Source organism: Magnolia sinica, chromosome 3 (assembly GCF_029962835.1).
Source record: "Magnolia sinica isolate HGM2019 chromosome 3, MsV1, whole genome shotgun sequence".
Lineage (NCBI taxonomy): Eukaryota > Viridiplantae > Streptophyta > Magnoliopsida > Magnoliales > Magnoliaceae > Magnolia > Magnolia sinica.
In genome coordinates this window covers 100,032,369-100,056,129 of record NC_080575.1, presented here as the reverse complement: position 1 = coordinate 100,056,129, position 23,761 = coordinate 100,032,369, and the positions used below count along the sequence as shown (strand labels likewise).

Below are 23,761 nucleotides of genomic sequence, written 5' to 3'. Positions count from 1 at the left end.
AGAGAAAAATAGCGATTGGGTCACGCCACATCAACGATTGGATTCGGCAGTGACCCCTCCAGACGTCCGTGCTGCTCGGTGCAGGGAAAGCTCTGTGGACCCACCATGATGTATGCATTTTATCCACGCCGTTGAAACCTTCTTAGGACCCACAGTGATATTTATAGGTAATCTAAACCGTTGAAACCTTCTTAGGACCCACAGTGGTATTTATAGGTAATCTAAACCGTTGAAACCTTCTTAGGACCCACAGTGGTATTTATAGGTCATCTAAACCGTTGAAACCTTCTTAGGACCCACAGTGATATTTATAGGTCACCTAAACCGTTGAAACCTTCTTAGGACCCACAGTGATATTTATACGTCATCTAAACCGTTGAAACCTTCTTAGGACCCACAGTGATATTTATAGGTCATCTAAACCGTTCACGATGATAGTCCCACCAGGATGAAGGAAGCAACAAATAGGCACTTCTGGTTTGGCCCCAAGAAGTTTCAAAGTTAGGCATTCCATCCACACACGTGTGACCCACTTGAGCTTTGGATATGCTGACAAGCTTATGTCATGCTGCTGAGTATGGACTAGGGAGGGAGTGCATACCACACAAATACATTAAGACGGCACACAAAGCCTTTTGTTGCACATGCTCCCTACTTCCGTGGATCATGACTGTAGGGCCCACCGTGATGTATGAACCTTACATCCATTTTTACATCTAATTTTAGGGCATGATCCCAAAAAATGAAGCAGATCCAATCAGGTGGACCACACCACAGAAAACAATGGTGATTAACCATTAAAAACTTCTTGTGGGCCGGAAAAGTATTGGATCAAGCTGATATTTGTGTGGTTCCTTTATCCAGGTCTTTGTGACCTTATCGACAGGTTAGATGGCAAATAAACATTCTCCTGTAGGCCCCAAGAAGTTTTTAATGGTGGGTATTCAATCACCACTAATTCCTGTGGTGTGATCCACCTAAGATTTGGATTAAAATGAACTGTCAAAACAGATGAACGGCAGTGGATGTAAGGCACATACATCCCTGTGACAATGAAATTCATGGATTTGTGGAAATTCAAATAGATGTTCTCAGTGAAACGTCCAATCATGGAAAAGTCATTCATTTTCTTTTCTAGTTTTACCTCCATCCAAACCTTAAACTTAGAAATATTCCAGGTTCATCAGAAAAAGGGCCAACAGCTAGGATCATTTTTACAAGGAAATTTTTGGGCATGGCCCATCATGGTTGGGCCATTACATCAGTGGTCTTGATCACCAAGCTGGGGGGGCTCACTTCTGATAATATAAAAATTAATTCTCCCAATACATGCACCTGTATTTGTTTTTGGTAGTATTAAACTGTATTTGAGACAGTCTACGTTGGTACCATGGTATTAAAAAACAGTCAGGAAAGAAATAGTCGGGAGGTCACAAGATTTGAGGCTGTAATGCCTGTTCTTAGAAAATGGCCCATAATGGCCTTGTAACAGTCGTAACAGCTGTTATGGGCCCGTTATCGGGCCATTACGGGGCGTAACAAGCTGATTTGGGGCTAGTTGTCACCATTAACAAATACCATTGAATACTTGAAGTAAAACAACAATTTTATTGAAGATGCCAAGCAGGTGAGCAAATACAAGAATTCATCAAGATAATGGATGAGACTCTCCAACGACGATAGAAGGTAAAACGGTACCTTCTTTAGCTAGGGAATTGACAATACAAGCAGCTTCCTGGAGATTTGGATTAAATGAGATAAAGCTGCGAAAAAAACTTCCATTGCCTCCAACTCTGGGAGTGAAAATCTCGAGCTCTATTTTAATGGCCAACAGCTCTGACCTGTTGGAGCTTTTCCTGATCTTGCCTGCCAAGAAAAAGAGAGCTTGCTCATTCCTAAACCATCTCTTAGTGATATGAGACGTATCCAGCCAGACAGGGATATCTATGTACATGTATAGTTGTAGATAGAATTTTATGTTATTTTGATTCACATAAATTAATAAGTAAAAATAAAGATATATGAATTTAATACCAAATTATAAGATCTGAAATTAAGAGAACGAAAATGGAAGGAAAGCAGCTGGATCAATGAATCAAGACAAGGCTTAAATGATAGCAGCAACATCAAACTCAGTGGATGTGCGGATCCATGTCGCTTTCCTGAAGACTATTCACACCCTTTTGATGGCGTGGATGAACGATCCAGAACTCCTACAACGAAAAGTCTTTGGGATACAACCACTTAGACGACCGACACAAACACCAAGCGGTTGATACTCACAATATCTCTAAATAAAAATAATAGGGTTTTTTTTCTATCAAAAAGGAAGATAATTCTTTTTGGAAAAGAAGACTGCGCGAATACTTGATACTTCAGATTTTCTCGAAATTATTATATATAGTAATTGAAGGGCTAACGTGGCGGACACCTAGCGCATAGCTGTCAGCCAATGTAAATATCCATTTGACAAACAGTCACAAACGTTGCGATGAAATGCTCGGAATAGCTGCAAAAAACTTGGTCAAAGGAAAATAAAACAACGAAAAAATTTATAAAAAAAAAGATCATGTAGACAAGCCCAAGCCCAGGCCCAGCCCGCCCGGGCTTATGTTGTTTGAGAGGAAGTTTGAGAAATAGCTTTGAACCTCTTTGATTTTTTATTAATGAGAATAGTCCCCCATTGGAGAGAAATGAGAACTTTTTCTCATTTATATATAGGAGCATATGGTAAGCTTGTGTTGAGCTCTTGAGAACACTATGAAATAGACCACATGCACCCGCCACATTGCACCATGCAGGCTCGGGCTTAGGCTTGTCTACATGATCCCTTTTTATTTTTCCGTTATTTTGTTTTCCTTTCACTGAGTCTTTTGCAGCTATTCCGGGCATTTCATTGTAACGTTTGTGACTATTTGTAAAACAGATATTTACATTGCCTAACACCTATGTGTTAGGTGTCCGCCACGTCAGCCCTTCAATTGTTATATATACTAATTTCGGGAAAGCCTAAAGTATCAAGCATAAAGCTCAAACTATTAGAGTATGGCGAATTAATCATTTTATCTCATAGCCCAGAGTGTGCCCCTGCATCCCACAGGCGACCCCACTCGAGCCCAGTGTGAAAATGCCCCTGCATTAATCGCCCCCGGTGAGAAGTCTCGAACACGAGACCTCACGCTCTGATACCAATTTGATGCAGGACAATTAACCGCTTGCTCTAAAAGCTCGAACTGTTAAAATATGGCGAATTAATCCCTTTATCTTATAGCCCAGGCCCCACATCTCATGGGTTAGGACCTCGGCCGAACTCCCATTATGGGCTTGTGAGCCCCAAATCACATGAGTTGCCCAACTCAAGTGTGTCCTCGCATCCCACGTGCTACCTCACTCGAGCCCGGTGTGAAATGCGTATTAATCACCCACGATAAGGAGTCTCAAACACGAGGCCTCCCTCGTTGGCCCCGCCCACCCCGAGTGTGCCCCTGCATCCCACAGGTAACCCCATTTGAGCCCGGTGTGAAAATGCCCTTGCATTAATCCAGGCCATTAAAAGGGTGCAAATAATCTTCAGAAAAGCAACATGGATCCGCGCCTCTACTGAGTTCGTTGCTACTGCTATCATTTAAACATTTTCTTCATTCATTGATCTATCTACTTTCCTTCCATTTTCATTATGTGAATTTCAGATCTTATAATCTGGTATTAGATTCATACATCTTTATTTTGCTTATTAATTTCTGTGCATTGAAATAACATTCTATGCCTAGCTGGATATGCTTACACACTTGTCTAAATAATCTCCCATAACGCTTATATGAATAATATACACAATTTCCATGTTTCAATTCAATATAATACTTAGCACGCCACTGACCCGAAAAAACCATTCAAACTTCCACCTACATTAACGTGATGGGATGAGCAACAAGGCAACACACACCTACAGAGAGAAGAACTCATGCCTTAAAACTCAAATGTACATGGACTTTTCTATACATTCTTAATCTTTGGAAGATTGGCACCTAGACTTTAATTTTAAAAGGAAGTACTACTGTTAAAAGATTTTTATTATACCAAAAATAGACTAATCCGAAGTTGAATTTAAGAACTCTAATTTAAATAAGCACTTTTCAAATCATATGCATAAAGGGTTGGGTTCCAGTCCTTGCCTCAGTGGTAGACTCTGAGGAGTTTCAACACAAGGTCTTGGGTTCGAAACCCATAGGTGGTGAAATCCCACTATGATGTGCGTGGGTGTGTGTGTTGGGTGGTAAAATGATCGTGGTAAAATACTAATCAGGACTGATAAATGGCCCTGATCTTCCATCCCAGCAATCCCCTTCACATGCTCCAGATATATGATATGAACGGTTGATTGGTCCATGTCTTAAATATGGACGTGTAAAACTCTTGCATCCTTGAATCAAGGACCTTGAAAAAGCCTCGCATACATTCTTACAGTTGGAACTTCAATCGATCAGCTATTGGGACCCAACTAGGACTAACTGATCAATCGAAGCTTGGATGCATCACTATACTTCGACAACAAGCAGCGGAGGTCGGAAGTCATCATTGATGCCCCAGAAGATTTTTTACCAAACCTTGGAGCACCCAATAAAATATCAAAGAGGCCGACAAGAAAAACCAAAGAAGGGTTGCTGCTTCACCAAAGGAAAAGGTGGTCAGTGAGTTTTCTCCAGCCGACACTTGCGCATACACGGTTTTGCCATGGCCACCCAGAGAAAGGCCTCAACTCAAGGAGGGGCAAGAGGAACCCATACTCTCACCCAAAGGGGAGGCTTTGGGGAACTACTCAAGTCAGAGAGTTTTAAAACTATGGTATTACAAGATAGAATAGCGGTTAGTGGTAAATAACGAGAAGGTGAAAGTAATTACCTCTTGAAAGAGAAAACAGTACTCCCAACATCAAAACTTGCTAGGCCAATGCTCGGCGGATCCCTAAGCAAATGGTATATTATATATATTTTAAAAAATGGTTGGAATTTTGCACCTCGTGTATCTGATCTAATCTGTTGTTCATTCCTCTCTAAGAACCTTCTGTTTGGACAAAATCTTACGAATTTCAGCAGCCTCATCGATCATGCCAGCAGCAGCTACCCCTCTTATAAGAGCAGTGTAAATGCTTTTATCAGGCTTGCATCGGCTCAAAATCATCATATCGAGGATTTCGATTGCAGCATCCACCTTCTTTGTTCGGCACATTGCCTGGATCACAATAGTGTAAGTACCGACTCTAGTCTTATGGCTGCTCCTACCCATCTCCCTCAGCATCTCAATGGCCTCCTCCACACGATCTTTCCTACAAAAACCCGTGATCAACGTGCTATAAGTGATCTCATCGGGACCAATCCCACAGCCAATCATCTCACCGAAGAGCCCCTTTGCTTTCTCCATATCTCCCTTCTTTACCAATCCATGGGTGATGATATTATAGGTGATAAGAACAGGAGAACAGCCGATGTCTACTAAAGCGTGAAGTATATCAAGAGCCTCGTCCGTCATGCCTTCTCTACAGAGCGCGCCAAAAAGAGTGTTGTAAGTGACTATGTCAGGAGAACAACCCAAAGAAATCATCTGATCTAAGAAATCGACTGCCTGGTCCAGATGTCCATATTTGCAAAGACTCTTGATCAAGATATTGTAACTGATAATGGTAGGAGGGTAAGATGTCCGGTTCATGATTGAGAGGATCTCATCCACCTCGACCCAGTTCCCGCTGCCGCATAGATAGAATAGAAGGGTGTTGTAGGTGATGGCATCGGGCTCCAACCCACGAGATAATAGATCAGAAATCACCAAAGCTGCATCTTTGTAGTTTCTTAGTTTACAAGTTGTATTTATCAGAGAATTATACGTTACGATATCAGGATAACAACCCTCAATCACCAAATCATCCAATACCTCCATGGCCCGCGTGGCGCCGTGGTTCTTGCAGAATAGTTCAATAAGCATGGTGTAAGTGATCACGTACGGAGGGCAGCCGTTTCTCAACTGATCCTTCCAAAACTCAACTGCGTGATCAATCTGACGGTGGTCAGACATGCATCGAATTATGGTATTGTATGTGATCATGTCAGGAGGGCAACCACTCAAACCCATGTTGTCGAGAAGCTCAATCGCGGATTTCAACTGCCCTTTCTTACAAAGACCTCCGATCAACATGTTGTATGTGATGATGTCGGGGACCCCACCCGACATAACCATGATCCACAAAACCTTGCTGGCCTTCTCGATCTGATCTATTTTGATCAGCCCTCGTGTTATGCTTATACATGAAGAGAAGTCGGGAATCTGACTGCTCCGTGCCATCACATCGAGTAAGTTAGAAGCTTCAATTAGCTTCCCATTCTTGCAGAAATTGCATAAAATCTTGTTGTTGGATTCTTCATTATTTTTAACAAACGGTCCATCCATACACAATAGTGATGAATTTGAATGCCTCTGCGAATCAATTTGAGTTTCTTTCAATTTCTGATATGGGCGAATTGCAGCTCTTTCCAAGTTACAGTCGTTTTCATTTGCCACATCATCTGTATCAATGTAGGCACTTGTATGCTGCTGTCTGCATTGAAGCAAAAACCCATTTTTTTGGAAGCCAATAACATAATCGCATCGTAAACAAGATTTGGAAGGAAATGATGATAATCTGAACGACAAATGGCAGGAAGAACTGTAGTTAAGATATAAATGGTCGGAACATGAATGGAATCCGTGAAGACAATGAGCATTGCTGGTTGGTTGCTGTAAGAAGATGGTATACCCCATCGATTTATCCCAGTAGACCAATGATTCTTGGAAATGAAAATAACATCTGCTCTCTTCTCAGAAATATTCCTCCAATCCTAACCAAAACAGCAACATTTTGTAGCAAGTTTCTGATTGAAACCCAAATGGCCACCCAAAGAGCTCTCGCCTTTTTGCCAAACTTCTCCTTGGAATATCAAAGCCCCTATGAGAAAAGAAAAAGAACAAAAAAGAAAAAGAAAAAAGAAGAAGCTTTGAATCTCATTTGATAGCTTTGATGAAGATCAGTCAGAAACTAAAGAAAATTTTAGAAAAGGACAAATAGGTGAATCCACAGCTACTGTATTGGATCATTAGAACAATATCAGTGATAACCAAAACCCATTGAAATAATGAAAAACTTATAAATCCCTTTGATGTGCATATGGAGTGATCAAAACGCTAAAAACCAGACACCAAATTCAATTCATAAACTTCAAACCAATAATCTTACAAACAAGGAATTATACGATACATGGCCCACATCTTTGTACAGTATATGCTAGTTTTCAATTCTGACAAGTGAGGCCCCATGGCTCGATGAACTATCCCCCAGAAATATCATCAACAAGATAATTGTAACCTTTCAATTTGTGACCTGCAAATAGACGATTAAGAAGAGAAATAAACAAAGGTCCACATTTCAACAACTGAAAACACTCCCAAGATTGGTCGCTGAAATCTTCTAATCTCTGAGATTTTCTTGCCATGGTCGATCCTTGATGGACACAACAGAGCAGTGATTAGGATTACTTGACCATGGGTGCTACTCGTCAGAATTGAAAACTAACATATACCGTGTAAAGTGTGTGTTGCGTATCATGTAATTCCTCTCTCACAGTCCACCAATTTCCATTAGCTGAAGTGGTATCTAGAACATCTGCAGAACTCACCAAATCTTATTGCAGATTCATAAATAGAATGGGATGTACACTGCACATGGAGGAACTGTTTGCAAGATGTGGGAGAGAAGTAAGGCTGTCAATGGGCTGGGCCTGGGGTTGGCTTCAGCCCAGATTTTGAACAGTTTCAAATTTTTGATTTTGCCCGGCCCAAGCCTGGGCCATTGACAGTCCTAGAGAGAGGGTGGAGAAGTCGATTGTAAAAGGGGGTCTATTTTACTTTGGCAAGTATGAGGCTTGACACCTGCATTCAAAACTTGTACACGTGGCCTATACAAAGGGGTCGTTCGGCATCATGGATTTGGGCAGATTTGAGGGGATTTCAAATTCCCTTATATGATTGACACCGTTAAGTAACTGGGGGTTTCAAATCCCCTCAAAGAGGGGGTTTGAAATCCAAGGTGGAAGCTTGGATTGCAACTAAAATCCTTCCAAGAGTTGTATGTGTAATGTAACATGTGTGTAACTAGGCTACTAATCTATTGGGCACATGGCCCACTGATGATATCCCAAAACAATCAGATTATCAACCGCATTACTATGATTACTTTAATAGGATAATCTGCGCCATCCAAACATTGTCCATGTAAATCAACGGTTAAAAATCATTGGTTAGTCACTCGGATGTGATCCTGTGCTTGTGGCCCATCTGAGACTTGGAATTTCATCATTTTCGGGGCAAAGTATATATTTCAACGGGCTTATTACAACCTTTGTGTCAAACATTACATACATACACTAATTAGAGATATTAAAGTTGATTTAGTAATTAAATTCAAACCCCTGTAAATATACTATGCATAGCTACTTTTGGATTACAGAGGATCTGAATCCAGAGTGCCAAACACAACCGAAGGATTCCAAATCCAAGGGTTTCCAAATCCACGCTCCCAAACAGGCTAAGGGTTTTTTTTCTGACGATTTTATTAATAAGGCATAGACTAGAAATCCAACAACACGCAGACGAACCCCTATCCACTCATCCCCCACATTTGATAGATTCACTACCAACAAACGGTTGATTGTCGTCAACTATAGCCCCTGAAATTAGGTATTATCTACTTCATCGACCTCATCGAGTTCTTCTAGAAACTCAACATTTCTACTCTCCATGGGTCCTTAATCTTTGAGGTAGAACCTCCATTTTTATTCACTGGTGTAAACAATGAAATTACGCTTGTTTTTAGACTCCTTATTTCTAAGTTGATATGGGACTAATTCTTGTGCTAGTAACCTCCACTTCTACGGTTACTCTAATAGGGTTATCTTTTTTATTTATAGGAACATGGTGCTTTTATTAACAGCCAAAAATAAAAACCCGGACAAGTCAGGACCCTGGAAATGACCCTCTCATCACTTCTTGACAAGGCAAGACAACAAGAGGAGAAAACAAAGAAAAAACACACGGGCCAGCAATATCACCATTCCAATCCCCTGAAAGATCAGCAATAGAGCACCCATGAAATTCAGGCCTCGCCAAACACCCAATTGAAGATCAAAGACATAAATCTCCTCTTTATGATTTCACCTGAAAAAGCTTTATCATTTAAAAAAAAAAAAAAAAAACCTACTATTCTTTTTGTTCAATAACCCCCACAGGGCACCAACGAAAACAATATTTCAAAGAGTGCTCTTGTGCATCTAAAAGGCCCTTTACTGACAGCCTAACAAGAGCTCCCCAATAGAAGAGTTAAGGGGGCAAGATATTGCAATCCATGCCAAGAAAAGAACTCAAATGCATGGGCTTTTACACTGCCTTCCAATTGGCGAGATGGAATTTGTGTTTCAACTCTCATCCTCTCCACAAAAAAAATAAAAAAATAAAAAATCCTTTGATCGCCTACAATTTTCAATGCCAAAAAATCAGGAAGCTTGAATGCCAAGAGGAAATAGACTGAAGCCTTAATGAGGTTAATTCTTCCTCTTGAAGAACTCAGATTAGATTCTCTAACTGTCCATAACTCACATGGGACAGACTGACCTTTAATTGGGACTCGTTCAGAATATACATAGATGTACTCATGGCTTTCCCTAGGTCTTTCACAACCTAGTGTATGCAAACATATACCTGCTCATGTCTAGAAGTGTTCTGTTTTATCTCTCTGTTACACTGTTGTGCTAAGGCGTCAATGTCATTGGTTTTTTTTATGCTTGAACCATTGATCTTACAGAATTTGTTAAAATCATTCAAAGTGAAGTCACCTCTCCCGATAGTCCTAAGATCTTAAATGGTCCTTTCTAACTAATATTGTACTCCTTGTTCATGTTCCTCACAGATTTCAAGGGCTTTTGATTTGTTGCCAATCAACTATACACACTCGTATCTAGAGAAACCATCAGTAAAGTTGATGAAACTTGTTCCCGCGAGTCTGCAAATGTGTGAATGGACTACAAACAACAACTTTGACGCTCTATTTTGCTTAGAAAAATGTTTGCTGGTCATCTTTGGAGCTGTATATGAACCGAGTTAGCTCGGTTAGCTCGCTCGACTCGACTCGAAAAAGCTCTATTTGACTCAGTTCGAAACTGAGTTCGAGCCGAGTCAAGTTAATTTTTTTAGCTCGGAAAAATTTCGAACCAAGTTTGAGCTTGCCCGAGCTCGACTCGACTTGGATCGAAACCCAACTCGAATCGAACTCGGATCAAACCAATTCGGTGACTCGGTTACTTTCATATTGATGTTGCTCACCAAGTGTTTGATGAAATGACTCAACGAAGTGTCAGCTGGTGGCAAGGAAGGTATGTATATGAAGAAAATACCCTTTTTTCTTGATTTTGATGTTGCCTACAAGGTGTTTGATGAAAGACCTGTAAACAACTGCTGCAGTTTTACGTACAGTAAGAAATTGAAAGTGCACTCCATGCGTTTGTGAAAATGCCGCACAGGCTCGATGTTGGCTCGAACTGGCCTGAGATGCTGACCAAACCGAGCCGAGTTCGAGCTGGGGTCAGCTAGTCGAGCTGTGCCAAGCTCGACTCAGTTCGACTCGTGTACACCTCTAGTCATCTTGCCGGATACACAACTCAGATGCATTGGGCAACACCAAAACCAAACAATGCTGAATTAAAGCAAAGCGGAGGTAATGAGAGAAGACACTGCAATGGGCCTTTTAGTTCTTCCTAAACTTGATTTTCTTGTTGATTTTGGATACGTTTTCAAAGGTCTTTTGTGTCCCTTTACATAGCAAACCAAATGCTCGAATGCCTCAATGTTAGGATAACGAAAAGCCCACAAAATGGCTCTTTCCAATTCACAGTAACATTTGGATTCTTTCCATCTTAGTTTTAAAACTGATTCGAATATATTTATATAACTAAGATGTTAATTGTTTGTTAAAAACCCGTTTGGATTCCTTTTTTGTTCCCCATATTAGTTGGGGCCAAGATGATTTGTAGCCAAACACATGCCAACACTTACAAATTGTATGGACTCTTCGATTGATGAAACTAAAGGAAATAACTAAATAAATAAATAAAACACATAAAAATAAAAACCCATGTTCCAAAAAAGAAAAAGAAAGGAAACCCAAACTTATGAAAATGACAAATAAAAAAATAAAAAGAAATGCTAACTTTCATGGCATTTGGATGAAACTGAAAGAAAAACTATAAAATAATTGGATAAAAAAGATAACCCAGATAGATTACTGCAGAACTGAGATGGAAAACCTTACTCTTCTTTGCTTTGCTAGTTTGAGAGAGAGAGAGGGAGAGAGTGTTCGATTTGAAATAGGTATTTCTCTCTTGGAGAGACGAAGGAATAGAATGTTGCTCGTGAGCACACATACTCTCATGCCATACTCGCACGAGATCCAGTACCTTCATTAAGTGGGCCGCACTGTGTATGTAACTTACGTGGCCCAATCCCAACCCTAGGGAGTGGATTAGGTGAGACCCAGGATACACCGAGGTGGGTGGGACCCTGATGTGGGGCCCACTTGATGTATGTGACTACATCCACACCGTCCATCCGTATTGAAGGTTCATTTTAGGGCATGATCCAAAAAATGCAGCAGTTCCAAATACCAGATGGACTACAGTACAGGAAATGGTGGTGATTGACCATTGAAAACTTCTTGTGGACCACAAAAGCTTTGGATCTAGATGATATTTGTGTGGTCCATTCATCTATGTATTTGTGACCTTATCAACAGGTTGGATGGAAAATAAACATTTCAACGGAATCCATAAAGTTTTTAATGGTGAGGATTTAATCATGACTGTTTCATGTGGTGTGGTCCACCTAAGATTTGAGTCAGCTTCATTTTTGGGATAATGCCCTGAAATGAGCTTTCAAAATGGTTGGACGAGTGTGGATTTAAGGCACATACATTACTGTGAGCCCCATAGTTAGGGGTCCCACCCATCTTGTTGGATCCGGTGTCTCACCTAATCCGAATCCCTAAAAGCTATCCTCCTGCTTGCTGTCTTTACCAGGGCTAGGGATTATCCAAGGTTTCATATCATGCCGATGATCGTGGCCCACCTGATGAGCTAACGAGAATTGGTTTTGGACCAGGGAGCATGAAACATAGGAGGTCGTTTGGCACCGTGGATGGAGGGGGTTTCAAATCCCTTCGTTGTTTGGCAGCATAGAGTAAATGGGGTTTTAAATCCAGAGGGTTTCCAATCCTATCTTTGAGGAGTTTGCAATTCACGGTGAGAGCTTTTGATTATACCTAAAATCATTACAATAGTTGCATATGTAACATGTGTGTAACCATTCACTATTGTTTTATTGGGCACATGGCCTACTAATGATGATCAGCATCATTCAAACATTGTTCATGTAAATCAACACGGGCTAAACATTATCAAGCATTGTCCAAACATTGTTCATGTAAATTAATAATTAAAAATCATTAGTTAGTTACTCATACACAATCTTAGGCTTGTGGCCCATTTGATACTTAGAATTTCATCATTTTCTGGCAAACTATATATTTCAACAGTCTTATCACAACTATTGTGTCAAAAATTACATATCTCACTAATTAGAGATATTAAAACTAATTTAGTAATTAAATTCAAGCCCTCTGTACCATCGATAGGTATCTTTAGATTAAAGTTGATCCATACTCCAGGGTGTCAAATAAATTGGGAGGCTTGCAAATCAAGGGGGTTTCTAATCCAGGGGTTCTAAATCCACGCTCCCAATATGCCCCAGGACTCGTGTCGTACGGCCGTGATATTGAACTCGTGTACGGCTTGGTTGGATGTGCTCGCGAGTAGTAATGAAAAAATTTCTCCCCTTGAGTAGCTTTCACGTGTTTTTTTTTCCATCGGTTTCCTTTGTTGGATGGACGTTAATAACGAGGGATGGGTTTTCACCCCAGATTGCATCTTAGATGATGATCTGAACCGTCTGGTTACTACATAACGGAAGCTATGAGCTTATAATCATGCTTCAACGATGATTTGACGTTTGTCTATGAATTTGAATATCAGCCATTAGAAATTTACCTTCAACGTTCCAAATTCATTTCATATACAATCATCCATTCAACAGGTATTTTTTAAGATGGCCACTGTGAGGTAGGATCTAGAATATGAACGGTTCAGATCGTCATCCACAATGAGATTCTCGGTGAAAACCCACCTCGTAGATGTGATAAGGTTGGCACGGTATCTTATAAAAAACCGTACGTACGGATTGGCTACTCCCCTGCCACCAGCCAATGGGCGGTGGTCGGTGCTCTATCGGCTACACAATGATGTATTTGTTTCATCCATGCCGTCCATCTATTTTTAAAAATCATTTTATGATATGAGACCAAAAATGAGATATATCCCAATATCATGTGGACCACATTACAGGAAAAATTGTTGAATGAACGTCTACCAGTAAAAACCCTTTGGAGGCCATAAAAGTTTGGGATCAAGCTAATGTTTCTTTTTTCCGTTCATATGGGTATATATGACCTAATCAACATATTGGATGTCAAATAAACAGTACAGTGGGCCTTAGGAGGATTTTAATGGTGGATATCCAATCACTATTGTTTTCCTGTGGTGTGGTCCACCTGAGATTTATATCCATATAGCTTTTGGAATCACGCCTAAAATCATCTTTAAAAATGGATGAACGGAATGGATGAAACATATAAATCATTTTCGGGCCCCACAGAGCACCGACCATCAGCCACTAGGATGGTGGCAGGGGGAGTAGCCAATCCGTTTCCCCCTGGCACAGAGATATCTCCGTGGCCGGGGCTACGTGGGGTCCATATAGATTTAATCGACAAATCAAATCCGTCCATATGTTTTGAAAAACCATAATAGTACAGAATTCAAAAATTCAGGAATATCAAAAACTCAGGTGGGCCACATCAACAAAACAGTGGGAACAGCAACGTCCACCGTTGAAACCTTCCTGGATCTGGCTGTGATGTTTATATGCCATCCAAACCGTTCATAGGATTATTACCACTTAAATAAGCTGTAGGAACAAACATCATCTTGATAGAAAACATCTCTCACCGCCAAGCGTTCAATACCCACTCTTTCGTGTGGTATGGCCCACATGAGTTTTGGATGTCCGATTTTTAGAATCATATCCCATCGTGGACTTTCAAAACAGATGGACGCAGTGGATTTTCCATGGACACCTCCATGGGCCCCACACAGCTCCAGGCATATCTATGTGCCCGGGTCACACGCAATCCGCTTAAGTCCGCAACGGACCCGGATTGCCTAACAAAGCCTTTTGCAGGAGGACCACCGTGATGTCTTTTTGAAATCTACCCCGTTCATTCTTTTTTTTTTTTTTTTTAGATCATGTTAGTACATGGCCTGAAAATAAGCCATATGGAAAATTCAAATGGGAAACCATGAGGATTGAGCGTCTACCGTTGAAACATTCTTAGGGCCACACAAGTTTTGAATTAGTCAATACTTTTTAATTTTCAGTTTATCCCATTAGAACAGACCCTATGATTAGTATGAATGGAATATATATAAACACACAGTAGACCTCGAGTAGGTTTCAACGGGAAGCATTTTTCTATCCACTTTTTCCTCAGGTTGGGCAATTTGAGTTCTGGATGCTACTTCATTTCTCAGCCCATGTCTAATATGATCTGGAAAAACTGATGGACGGAGTGGATCTCTCACAAATATCATGGTAAGTCTGGTTTAATTTCCCATGGCAGCAAGATCCTGTTGAAGGCTTTCGCAGGCAACTCCGTCCGCCCGTATGCACGAGTAAGGAGAAGATACGGTGGAACCCATGGTACTAGGACACGGTTGAACCACACCGAGAAAGTACACGTAGCACCCCCGCCCCCCCCGGCTAATGGAATTTCACAACATATGGATACTCGAACCCTTTACTGGGTGTTGAAACTCCCGAGAGTCTACCACCCGGGCAAGAGTAAGGATCCATCCATTTATACTGTGGACGGCAAATGTTTCGGTATTCACTCGTAATTTAACCCCAAGGGCCAATATAGGAAATAAGTCAGATGTGAATATATGTAACTGAAATATGAAAAAATCGGTCACCCATGCAACCACATGTAATATAATTGTAAAATGATCAAGCCATTGGTTAAGGGTGGAGATTTTTATAGATATAAAAGTTAAAAAAATTTATTAAAAAAAGAAAAGAAAAAACTTATATAGATAACAAGGGGGAATTACTTTTTAAAAAACAAAATAATTGTATTAATATATGGAATAGTTCAGCACAAAAGTAGAGATTGGATTACTGTCAAGATTAGTTGTTGAATTGGTACAAGATGATTTGCTTTACTAAACTTTTTGTTATTTATAAATTTTTATTAGAATTTACTTTTAAGCATTTTTCTTCTTTATTTCAATAATTATGATAATTAAACAGTTGCTATATTAGTCTTCCATTTTCACTCTACCACTTTTGACTTATGGACTTCTTGGTCGTGCTTCATCATCAACATTAATTGTGCTTTTGTGAAAAGCAGTCCAAATATATTAAAAAGAGACTTTGCATGCCATATTTTTCTTGTGTAAGTACAATGATTTGCCCTTTTCTTATTAGCTATTTAGAAACGATTTATAAATAAGGTATAACACCTATTCACGAATGGTTTATAAATATAGGCCACAACACCTAGCCTTCTACAATTGAAAATGGTTAACGATTAAACATTCATTAAATAAAAATGATGGAAAAAATTTGTCAACTCAGTTTCATTTTTACAACATCTGCAATCCATCACAGAGCCCATAAAAGATGGCCCGGATTGATACATCTGATGTCGTGTATGCGTTGATGTGCACCTATTCAATTGTCCTATTCAAAGGTGAGTGGATTAGGTAAGAGCCGGATCCACCTGGGAGTCCTGATTGTGGGGCCCACTATGATGTATATGCCTTCAATCCACGCCGTCTAATCATTTTGAAAAGCTCATTTTAAGGCATGTTTTAAAAAATGAAGCTGACTTAAATCTTAAGTGGACCACATCATGGGAAACAATCGTTATTGAATCCCCACCATTAAAACTTTATAAATTCCATCGGAATGTTTATTTGCCATCCAACCTGTTGACAGGGTCACCAACACCTGGATGAATAGATCACACAAATATCATCTTGATAGCTTTGTGATCACAACAAGTTTTTAATGGTCAACCACCAATGTTTCCTGAACTATGGTCCATCTGGGATTTAGAACTACTACATTTTTGGACCATGCCCTAAAATGAGTTTTTAATAAGGATAGATGGTGTGGATGTAGTCGCATACATCACAATGGGCCCCATACTCAGGGTCTCACCTAATCCGCTCCCATTCAAGGGGTTGTTGATGTGTACTTTGGTCACCTATTATTATTAGTGCTGCATCTTGGACGCGAAATGCGAATTACCCTCAACCTTTCTCAAGCTCAGCATAGGTAGGGGTTTCGAGGGACTACCGTGATGCATAGGTTTTTGTATCATCTTAGATTTTCTTTATTTTGGATTTCTAAAAACCTTTTAATTTTTTTTTATTATAATTATATCACGTTGTCATTGACACTTAACACTCAAGGTGAACCTATACATGGGTGGTACCGGTAAAGAACCGCACAAGTTCAATTAATTTCGATTAATTAATCATAGGAAGCTAACGAATCTGCGATAACTTAGACATCGAGTTTAACCTTGTGATTTGTTCATCAATGGCCCAAATATAGCTGACCTATCACTGAATAATCAAGACAACTATAACTAAATAAAGACATACCAAAAGTCGAGACAACCAGGGGTCGGATCTTAATTAACAAACCAAACTGATCTAGTTACCCTTTTAGCCTAAGAACCAATGGTTTAAGATGATTAGGATCGAATCATTATTTTCACTAATTGTGAATAGGTCACACTATGAACTTAATTGATCCAAACTCTAATCATCTTGCATGAAAAATCTCACTACCCAATTCATTGAATAAATGCCACAATTATCCGAACAAGCTTCAGACCGCTCGTTAGCAGGCCACAAAACCCGACTATAGAAAGACGCTCATTTTAACAGGCTTAGCGTCCATCGCAGGACATTGAGCCGATATTTCATCTTGAAATCGCTCAACTTGGACTCGCAAGACGAATGCATAAGATGTGTGAATACCTTTAGAGTTTGTTAGGAACTTAAACTAATTGTTTGTAGTCGATCTTTGTCCAAGTTGTGGCTTTTGAACCGTTAGATTGCGACCAAATTTAGGACAACAACCCAAGCCAATACCCCGCACATATTCATATAGCCACAACCCTAATCGATGATTGACAACCATCGAACTAACTTTTGATTATACCCATCGATCGGCGCATCCAAATGACAGGCCGATCACATCAATACTTACATCCTCACTAGGGCCAACTATCCACAATGGATATCATCCCCTACACCCCCTAGTGGAGCCTAAAGTTTAGAAACACCCTCCCATAAGGTTAAATTAATGAAAACCTAACCCTTATGTCCATTTGCACCATTTCTGGTGCTATAAATAGAGCATTTGAGGGCAACCCTTACTCTTTTTCCAATTTTATCCTATAAAGAAAGAGAAAAAGGGAGGATGAAGATCTTGGAGTGTTCTTGATGGATACTCTTTAATCAATCTCTTTTCTCAACCGTTTTCCTTTGCCGAATCCATCTCATTCACGATTGAGAGGTAAAAAATGAACCATACTTTTCAGCGTAGGTTTTTTTAAGTTGAATTCTATGAATCTCACCTAATTGCTTCGAAATCGGTGTGTGAATAAATTTCTCTTGAATCCCTAATCCTAGGAACTCGAAATCAGAGATTCCTTCTCAAAGGGCTGGACCATTTTTCCTAGGTTACTATTTATCGACCCTTAAGGGTCTCAATTAATGATGTTTTGTTTGTAAATAATTTGGTACAAGCTAACATGTTCACATTTCAATTTGATCGCAACATGTGTTATTATTTGTTTATGTATACTTACATGTTTGATCAAATGCGTAAGTGATTGAATGCGTTGTTCTATTGATGCTCACGTGTTTGATAGAATGCATGGGTGAATGTGTAATTTTATTGATGTTCATATGTTTGATGAAATACTCAAGTGAGTGTGTTGTTTTAATTGATGCTCACATATTTGATAAAATACCTAAGTGGTAGTGTCATTGAATTTATGCTTCATATGAAATCTTGTTATGATTTCCTTATGAATTGTTAGTCATTAACGAAGTTTAGGATTGCTTGTGATGTTAGGTCAGTCAGTAAATCACCCGAACCAAAGGGTGGACTAAGTTAGGCCGCCCACCTTAGGTTTGTTCGATCGACCCGGGTTGAACATAGACGACTGACAATAGCTGGACTACTCAAAATGCTTTCACCCAATGCCAGTTACGTTGAAGTTCTTCTAAGTAAATCAAATTAGTACAATAACCGATTGATCATATATGTTTACAATGTATGACACAACGAAATTAAATCCAGGATACCCCGTTCCCAATAGATGAGTCTACTCATAATCATTAGTGCGTTACGATCTTATAAAGACTTATGAGCCGAACATGGTGGTATGAGACACCGTGTCCAAGCTATCGGCTTATGCTGGGGTTAGGTGACGAGCTGTCATGTTGGTAAATGGTTTGGGTGGCGTGCCTTCTCTACATTCGGGGTATGGGTAACGACCTTCACCCTATATGTGAGTATCATTCGGTGGCAAGCCCTAATACTAACCTGATTGAGTTATATGGGCTTTTGGGTGATGAACCCAACTTTGGATCAAGAAACACCAGTGAGGGGTCGCAACATGCCGCCACGAGCTACATGAATCTATTTTAATAACTATTGATAGAATGATGGTATCATAGCTTCGTCAACTTGCTGTTTGAACCAAAAATAATAATACTTGGATAATCATGCATATCATTACATTATTGGGTTGTGCTATGGGTCAACCATTGCGCATATGTTGACGTCCTTGCTAGCAATAGCGTTGATGTGGTTTTTTATTGGTATCGCTAATCCCGGGCATTCATCATGTTAAACAATGTTGGGTTGTGCTACAGGCCAACCATTGCACATATTATCATGCTATACATGCATTTAAATAATTAACGTAGGAATTGTTTGTTTTGTAATGTTATAATTACCTTCGTTGATTGAATCGATAACATATATGACTTAAAATTAATGGAACTACTAAGTTAGTTATTTCCACCCGAGACAGTATTTTAAAACACCAACCAAACAATATTATCAATGCAAGTACTATCGAGATTTCAGTCAGGTAGGCTTAGATTGACTTGCACCACCACCGTTATGTATTGGAGGATTCGGTCAAAATTGAAAACTTTATATTTTAACCATTTTATATATGTATATTGTGGCATGTATAATAATCATTTGGACAGACACCACTCTTGAAATTGTTCATTTTAAATATTAGTCATCTATTTATATGCTCGGTTATTTATACTTAATTTTTGATACCACTAATTTAAAACTATTCCGATTAGTGAATGTTAATCGGACTACGCGGGCACGTAAAAAAATCACATATGTGCATTTTTGCTAAACTCACTTCCAAAATCTCAAGATCAGAGTACTCGGATGCCGATTTTTGGGGTTTGACCTGTTGAGGGTCAAATATTGCATATCAGACCCAGTTGTTACCTGAATTTACAAACATAGTATTGTTTAAAGACCTGATTTAATCATGTTTGTGATGCAGGATGTATTCACGAGATTGGACTGGAAAAGGGTACTAAAAGCATGGATTTAACGGTCTGAAATCACCAAGGAACGCCAGGGACCCAAGGAAATCGAGGAATTGAAGCTCAAGTGGCCTGAAAAGTGTCAAGAATGCAAGATCATAGGGTTCCCACCATCCGATCAATTCGAAACTCCATACGTGGCCTGAGGACCATAAATGAACCGTACACATAAAATTTCATCCATTGGATCACTGTGGAATTGGCTCAACGGACTGATCAGCCCATAAACCATTGATTTTGGGGCCCGCACGATATCAGGATATGCCTCAATTTTGGTATCAGCAGTTTAAATGAGATGATAAAGGGGAAGGACGGATTGAATTTTGTATAACCATCATTGAGGGGCCACACGAGTGCCGCACAAGCACTGCAGTAAGTGCACTTGCAGTGCACTGCAACAAATTTTCAAAAAAACATGCGCCCGTCAGCTTCCTTTCCAAAGACGGAAGCTCTGCTGCCTTCGCGCACGAACCGTCCGCTGCTTCATTAGCGGCCCACTTTCATCATCCAGACGAGTGATCCAATCCATCCATCATGCAGAGGATATCGGAAAAATCAAAACCACGTTGACCGTGGGCAGCCATACATACGTGCGTGTCTGCTACAGGGGTCATAAGGAGATTGTTTTAAAACGTTCAAAGCAGGTGCAACTGATCTAATTCCGTGGGCCGCATCAACGGACAACCAAGACCGTCCATCTCCAACCGGAATTCTGAGGTGAATCCAACTGACGGAGTGGATTTTCTCTCCAGCATCGTTCATGGCCTCCACCAACATCCCAGCACAAGAACCGCGCAAGCCCTGTTGCGCGCAGCCGGGACTTCCGGGCCGTTCCCTGATCAAGATGGTGATCGGATCAGCAATCCAAACCGTTTATTCTCATCAACAGGGAGCCGTGACCACCACCAAGAAGTCCGATTCTGATTTTGGACGATCAGTCGTCCAAAATCTCAAGACAAACGCAGGTTGCTCGCGGGTCCTCCGCCTATTGCTGCGGAAGTTTATTTCATTCCGACTCAAACACGATCTCTTGGGCGGAAGACTTCCACCTAGAGTGGGAAATTGGGCTCGGACGAGTTCTATAAAGGGAAGCTTGGTTTCCATCGGTTAGGGAAGGAGCAGGCTGGTTTTTGGCTTTGACGAAGGAAGAGAAACGGAGGGTGGTTTCTGCTATCCACGGCTGGAGAGAGAGCAGCGGCTGGTTCTTTTGCTAAGGCTGCTGGAGAGAACCAGGGAAGCTAAACGTGGTTGCTGCTGAACATGGGAAGCAGTAGAGTTTTTTTTATCTGCTGAAGGAGGAGCGTGAGACAGGAAGTCAAGCAGGGTGGGGACTTAGCATTGAAGGAAGAAAGGAACCAGAAGCGTAAAGCGGTTTTTTTCTCTTTCCTTCTTGTTCTTTTCTTTTTCTTTTTCTTTTTATTATTATGTTTTAATCAGCCCATTCATGTGTAGCTAATCCTCTTAGCTAGGGCTAAGAGGTGAAGCCTGTAGCGAGATGGGAGACACTATTTCCTGCTTTTCATTTAAATTTATGAATTGAGCTTGGTTTTAAGTTGATTATTAAAAGAATATTTTCTCCGTCTTTAATGGTCTGTTGTGACTGAAATTACAATGGGTTTGCAATGGTTTTGAATATCTCTTTTTCTCTTTTGATGTTTATGACGTCAGGAGGCCCTGTTGTTCACCATTGTCTCCTGGGCATGGTAGGATGACAGTACCTTCCTGATCTTCATAAATTGTTGATTGGTTGGTAATTAGTTTTATCCTGTTGTTTGCTTTGTCTCCTGGGCATGGTTAGATGATGGAATCCATTCTAATTCATATACCTCTCATCTCTTGAAAACCAAATCAAGTCAGTTTGATTTCCATAAATCTTAATGCAGGCATAAGATCTCCCTGATCCCTACAAGTGGATCCTCTGAATCCCTACTTTCCTTCCTCTGAATTCCTTAAAGTTTTAGATAATTATTCCGCAATTATTCCCTAAACTCTATTTGGTTTAGATCACATCTTAGTCTAGTTCTAGTTCTACTTGGTTTCAGATAACGTACAGGTATCAGTCCCTGTGGATTCGACCTCGGTCTTACCGAGTTTATTACTACATCACAACCCTATACTTGGGGAGTGAACAAGTTTTTGGCGCCGTTGCCGGGACTGACGGTTACGTTTTCTGGGATTAATTAGTTTTAGAATTAGGTTAGGATTAAGATTTACTTTAGGATAAAAGTTTTTTTTTATTTTATTTTATTCTATGTTTAGAAACTAACCTTCCTATTTTGTAGGCCTTTAAGATAGAAATTCCTAATTCGGTAAGCTCCTTCCCTACTTTCTATTTTTTTTTTTTTTTTAGTTCTCCTTTAATAATTTACTTTCTAGTTTAGATCTTCCCCAATTTACTTTAGAAATTTTCACTTTCTTTTAAGAATACCTTCTTTTAGAAATTAATTTACTGTTATTTTTCTTTTAAAGGATCATTCTTCTCTTTTTAGAATCTAACTTATTTTTGTTTTATTTTGCAGGTTTTTAACTTAGGACTCCAATTTGGTAATTCCTTTCCAACTCTCTCTTTCTTTCTAGATTTTCTTTCCCTTTCTTAGGATTAGGTTTTTAATTGAGGGCTGCGAGTGTTTTCATGCCCAAGTGGGCCCGTGACGACACTCGACGTCTCTTGACTGAAGGAGGATTGGTTGAGGGGTTGACTATCCATCGCAGGACTAGACACCGATCGAAATCCCCTGAGTTAACTGAAGTTATGGCTGAAGACCAACCTCCTCTACCCCCACCCAGGGTGGAGGATACCCAAGATGAAAATGAGGTGCAACAGGCACCCCCGCCTCGTACTTTACGAGATTATCTACAACCGGCGGGAGTGAGTATGCCCTCATGCATGATTTTTCCTGAAAACACAGGACAAATGGACATCAAGCCAGGAGTTATCCAACTCCTTCCCAAATTTCATGGACTTGAATCAGAGAGTCTATATTTACACTTGAAAGAGTTCGATGAGATTATAGCTATATTATGTTTTCCTAATGTATCTGAGGATACAATTAGGCTGAAACTCTTTCCTTTTTCCTTAAAAGAGAAAGCTAAGACGTGGTTACATTCACTGCGTCCTAGATCCATTGGCACATGGAACGACATGCAAAGGGAATTCATAAAAAAATTCTTCCCACATCATAAGACGATCACCCTCAGAAAAGCGATCATGAACTTTGCCCAAAAGGAAGATGAAACATTCTTCCAATGTTGGGAAAGGTTCAAAGATTTGGTCAGTTCATGCCCACAACACAGATTTGAAACGTGGCGCATTACAAATTTTTTCTACGATGGACTGACATCTTCCATGCGCCAAATGGTCGAGACAATGTGTAATGGAGAGTTCATCAACAAAGATGTTGACGAGGTATGGGATTACCTCGATAGTCTCGCTGAAAAAACACAATCATGGGACTATTACCCAATGGCGAACACCACTTCTAGGCCGACTCAATTAAAGGAAAAAGGTGGATTATATCTCTTGAAAGAAGAGGATGATCTCAAGTGTAAAGTGACTACGCTCATAAGGAAAGTTGAGGCCATGGAAGGAAAGAAGGATAAGGTCAATGAAATTGTTTGCGGCATCTGTGATTGCAACATTCACACAACTAAAAACTGTCCTACAATACCCGCCTTTCGAGGAGTGTTGAATGAACAAGCCAATGCCGTAAATAATTATCAAAGACCTTTTATTGGACCTAACTCCAACACATACAATCCTGGTGGAAAAATCATCCAAACTTTAGTTGGAGGAATGGACAAACGGCGACTCCTCCAGGTTTCTTCAATCAAAATCCAAATCAAGTGAA

At 40.1% G+C, this 23,761-nt stretch overlaps 1 protein-coding gene and 1 non-coding gene across 2 annotated transcripts; both read right to left on the bottom strand.

Annotated features, from left to right (window-relative positions):
• Window positions 1–1,588: 1,588 nt before the first annotated feature.
• Window positions 1,589–7,943, bottom strand: LOC131240397 (pentatricopeptide repeat-containing protein At1g08610-like). The gene is made up of 2 exons (XM_058238599.1): window positions 4,900–7,943; window positions 1,589–1,866 (listed from the first exon to the last, which is right to left on the bottom strand). The coding sequence occupies exon 1, from the start codon at window positions 6,787–6,789 to the stop codon at window positions 5,041–5,043; it is 1,749 nt and encodes a 582-aa protein (XP_058094582.1). The 5' UTR covers window positions 6,790–7,943; the 3' UTR covers window positions 1,589–1,866; window positions 4,900–5,040.
• A 15,160-nt stretch (window positions 7,944–23,103) lies between these two features.
• On the bottom strand, window positions 23,104–23,210 carry LOC131241649 (small nucleolar RNA R71). The gene has a single exon (XR_009169208.1). It is a non-coding gene; the product is annotated as a small nucleolar RNA R71 (small nucleolar RNA).
• Window positions 23,211–23,761: the final 551 nt, after the last annotated feature.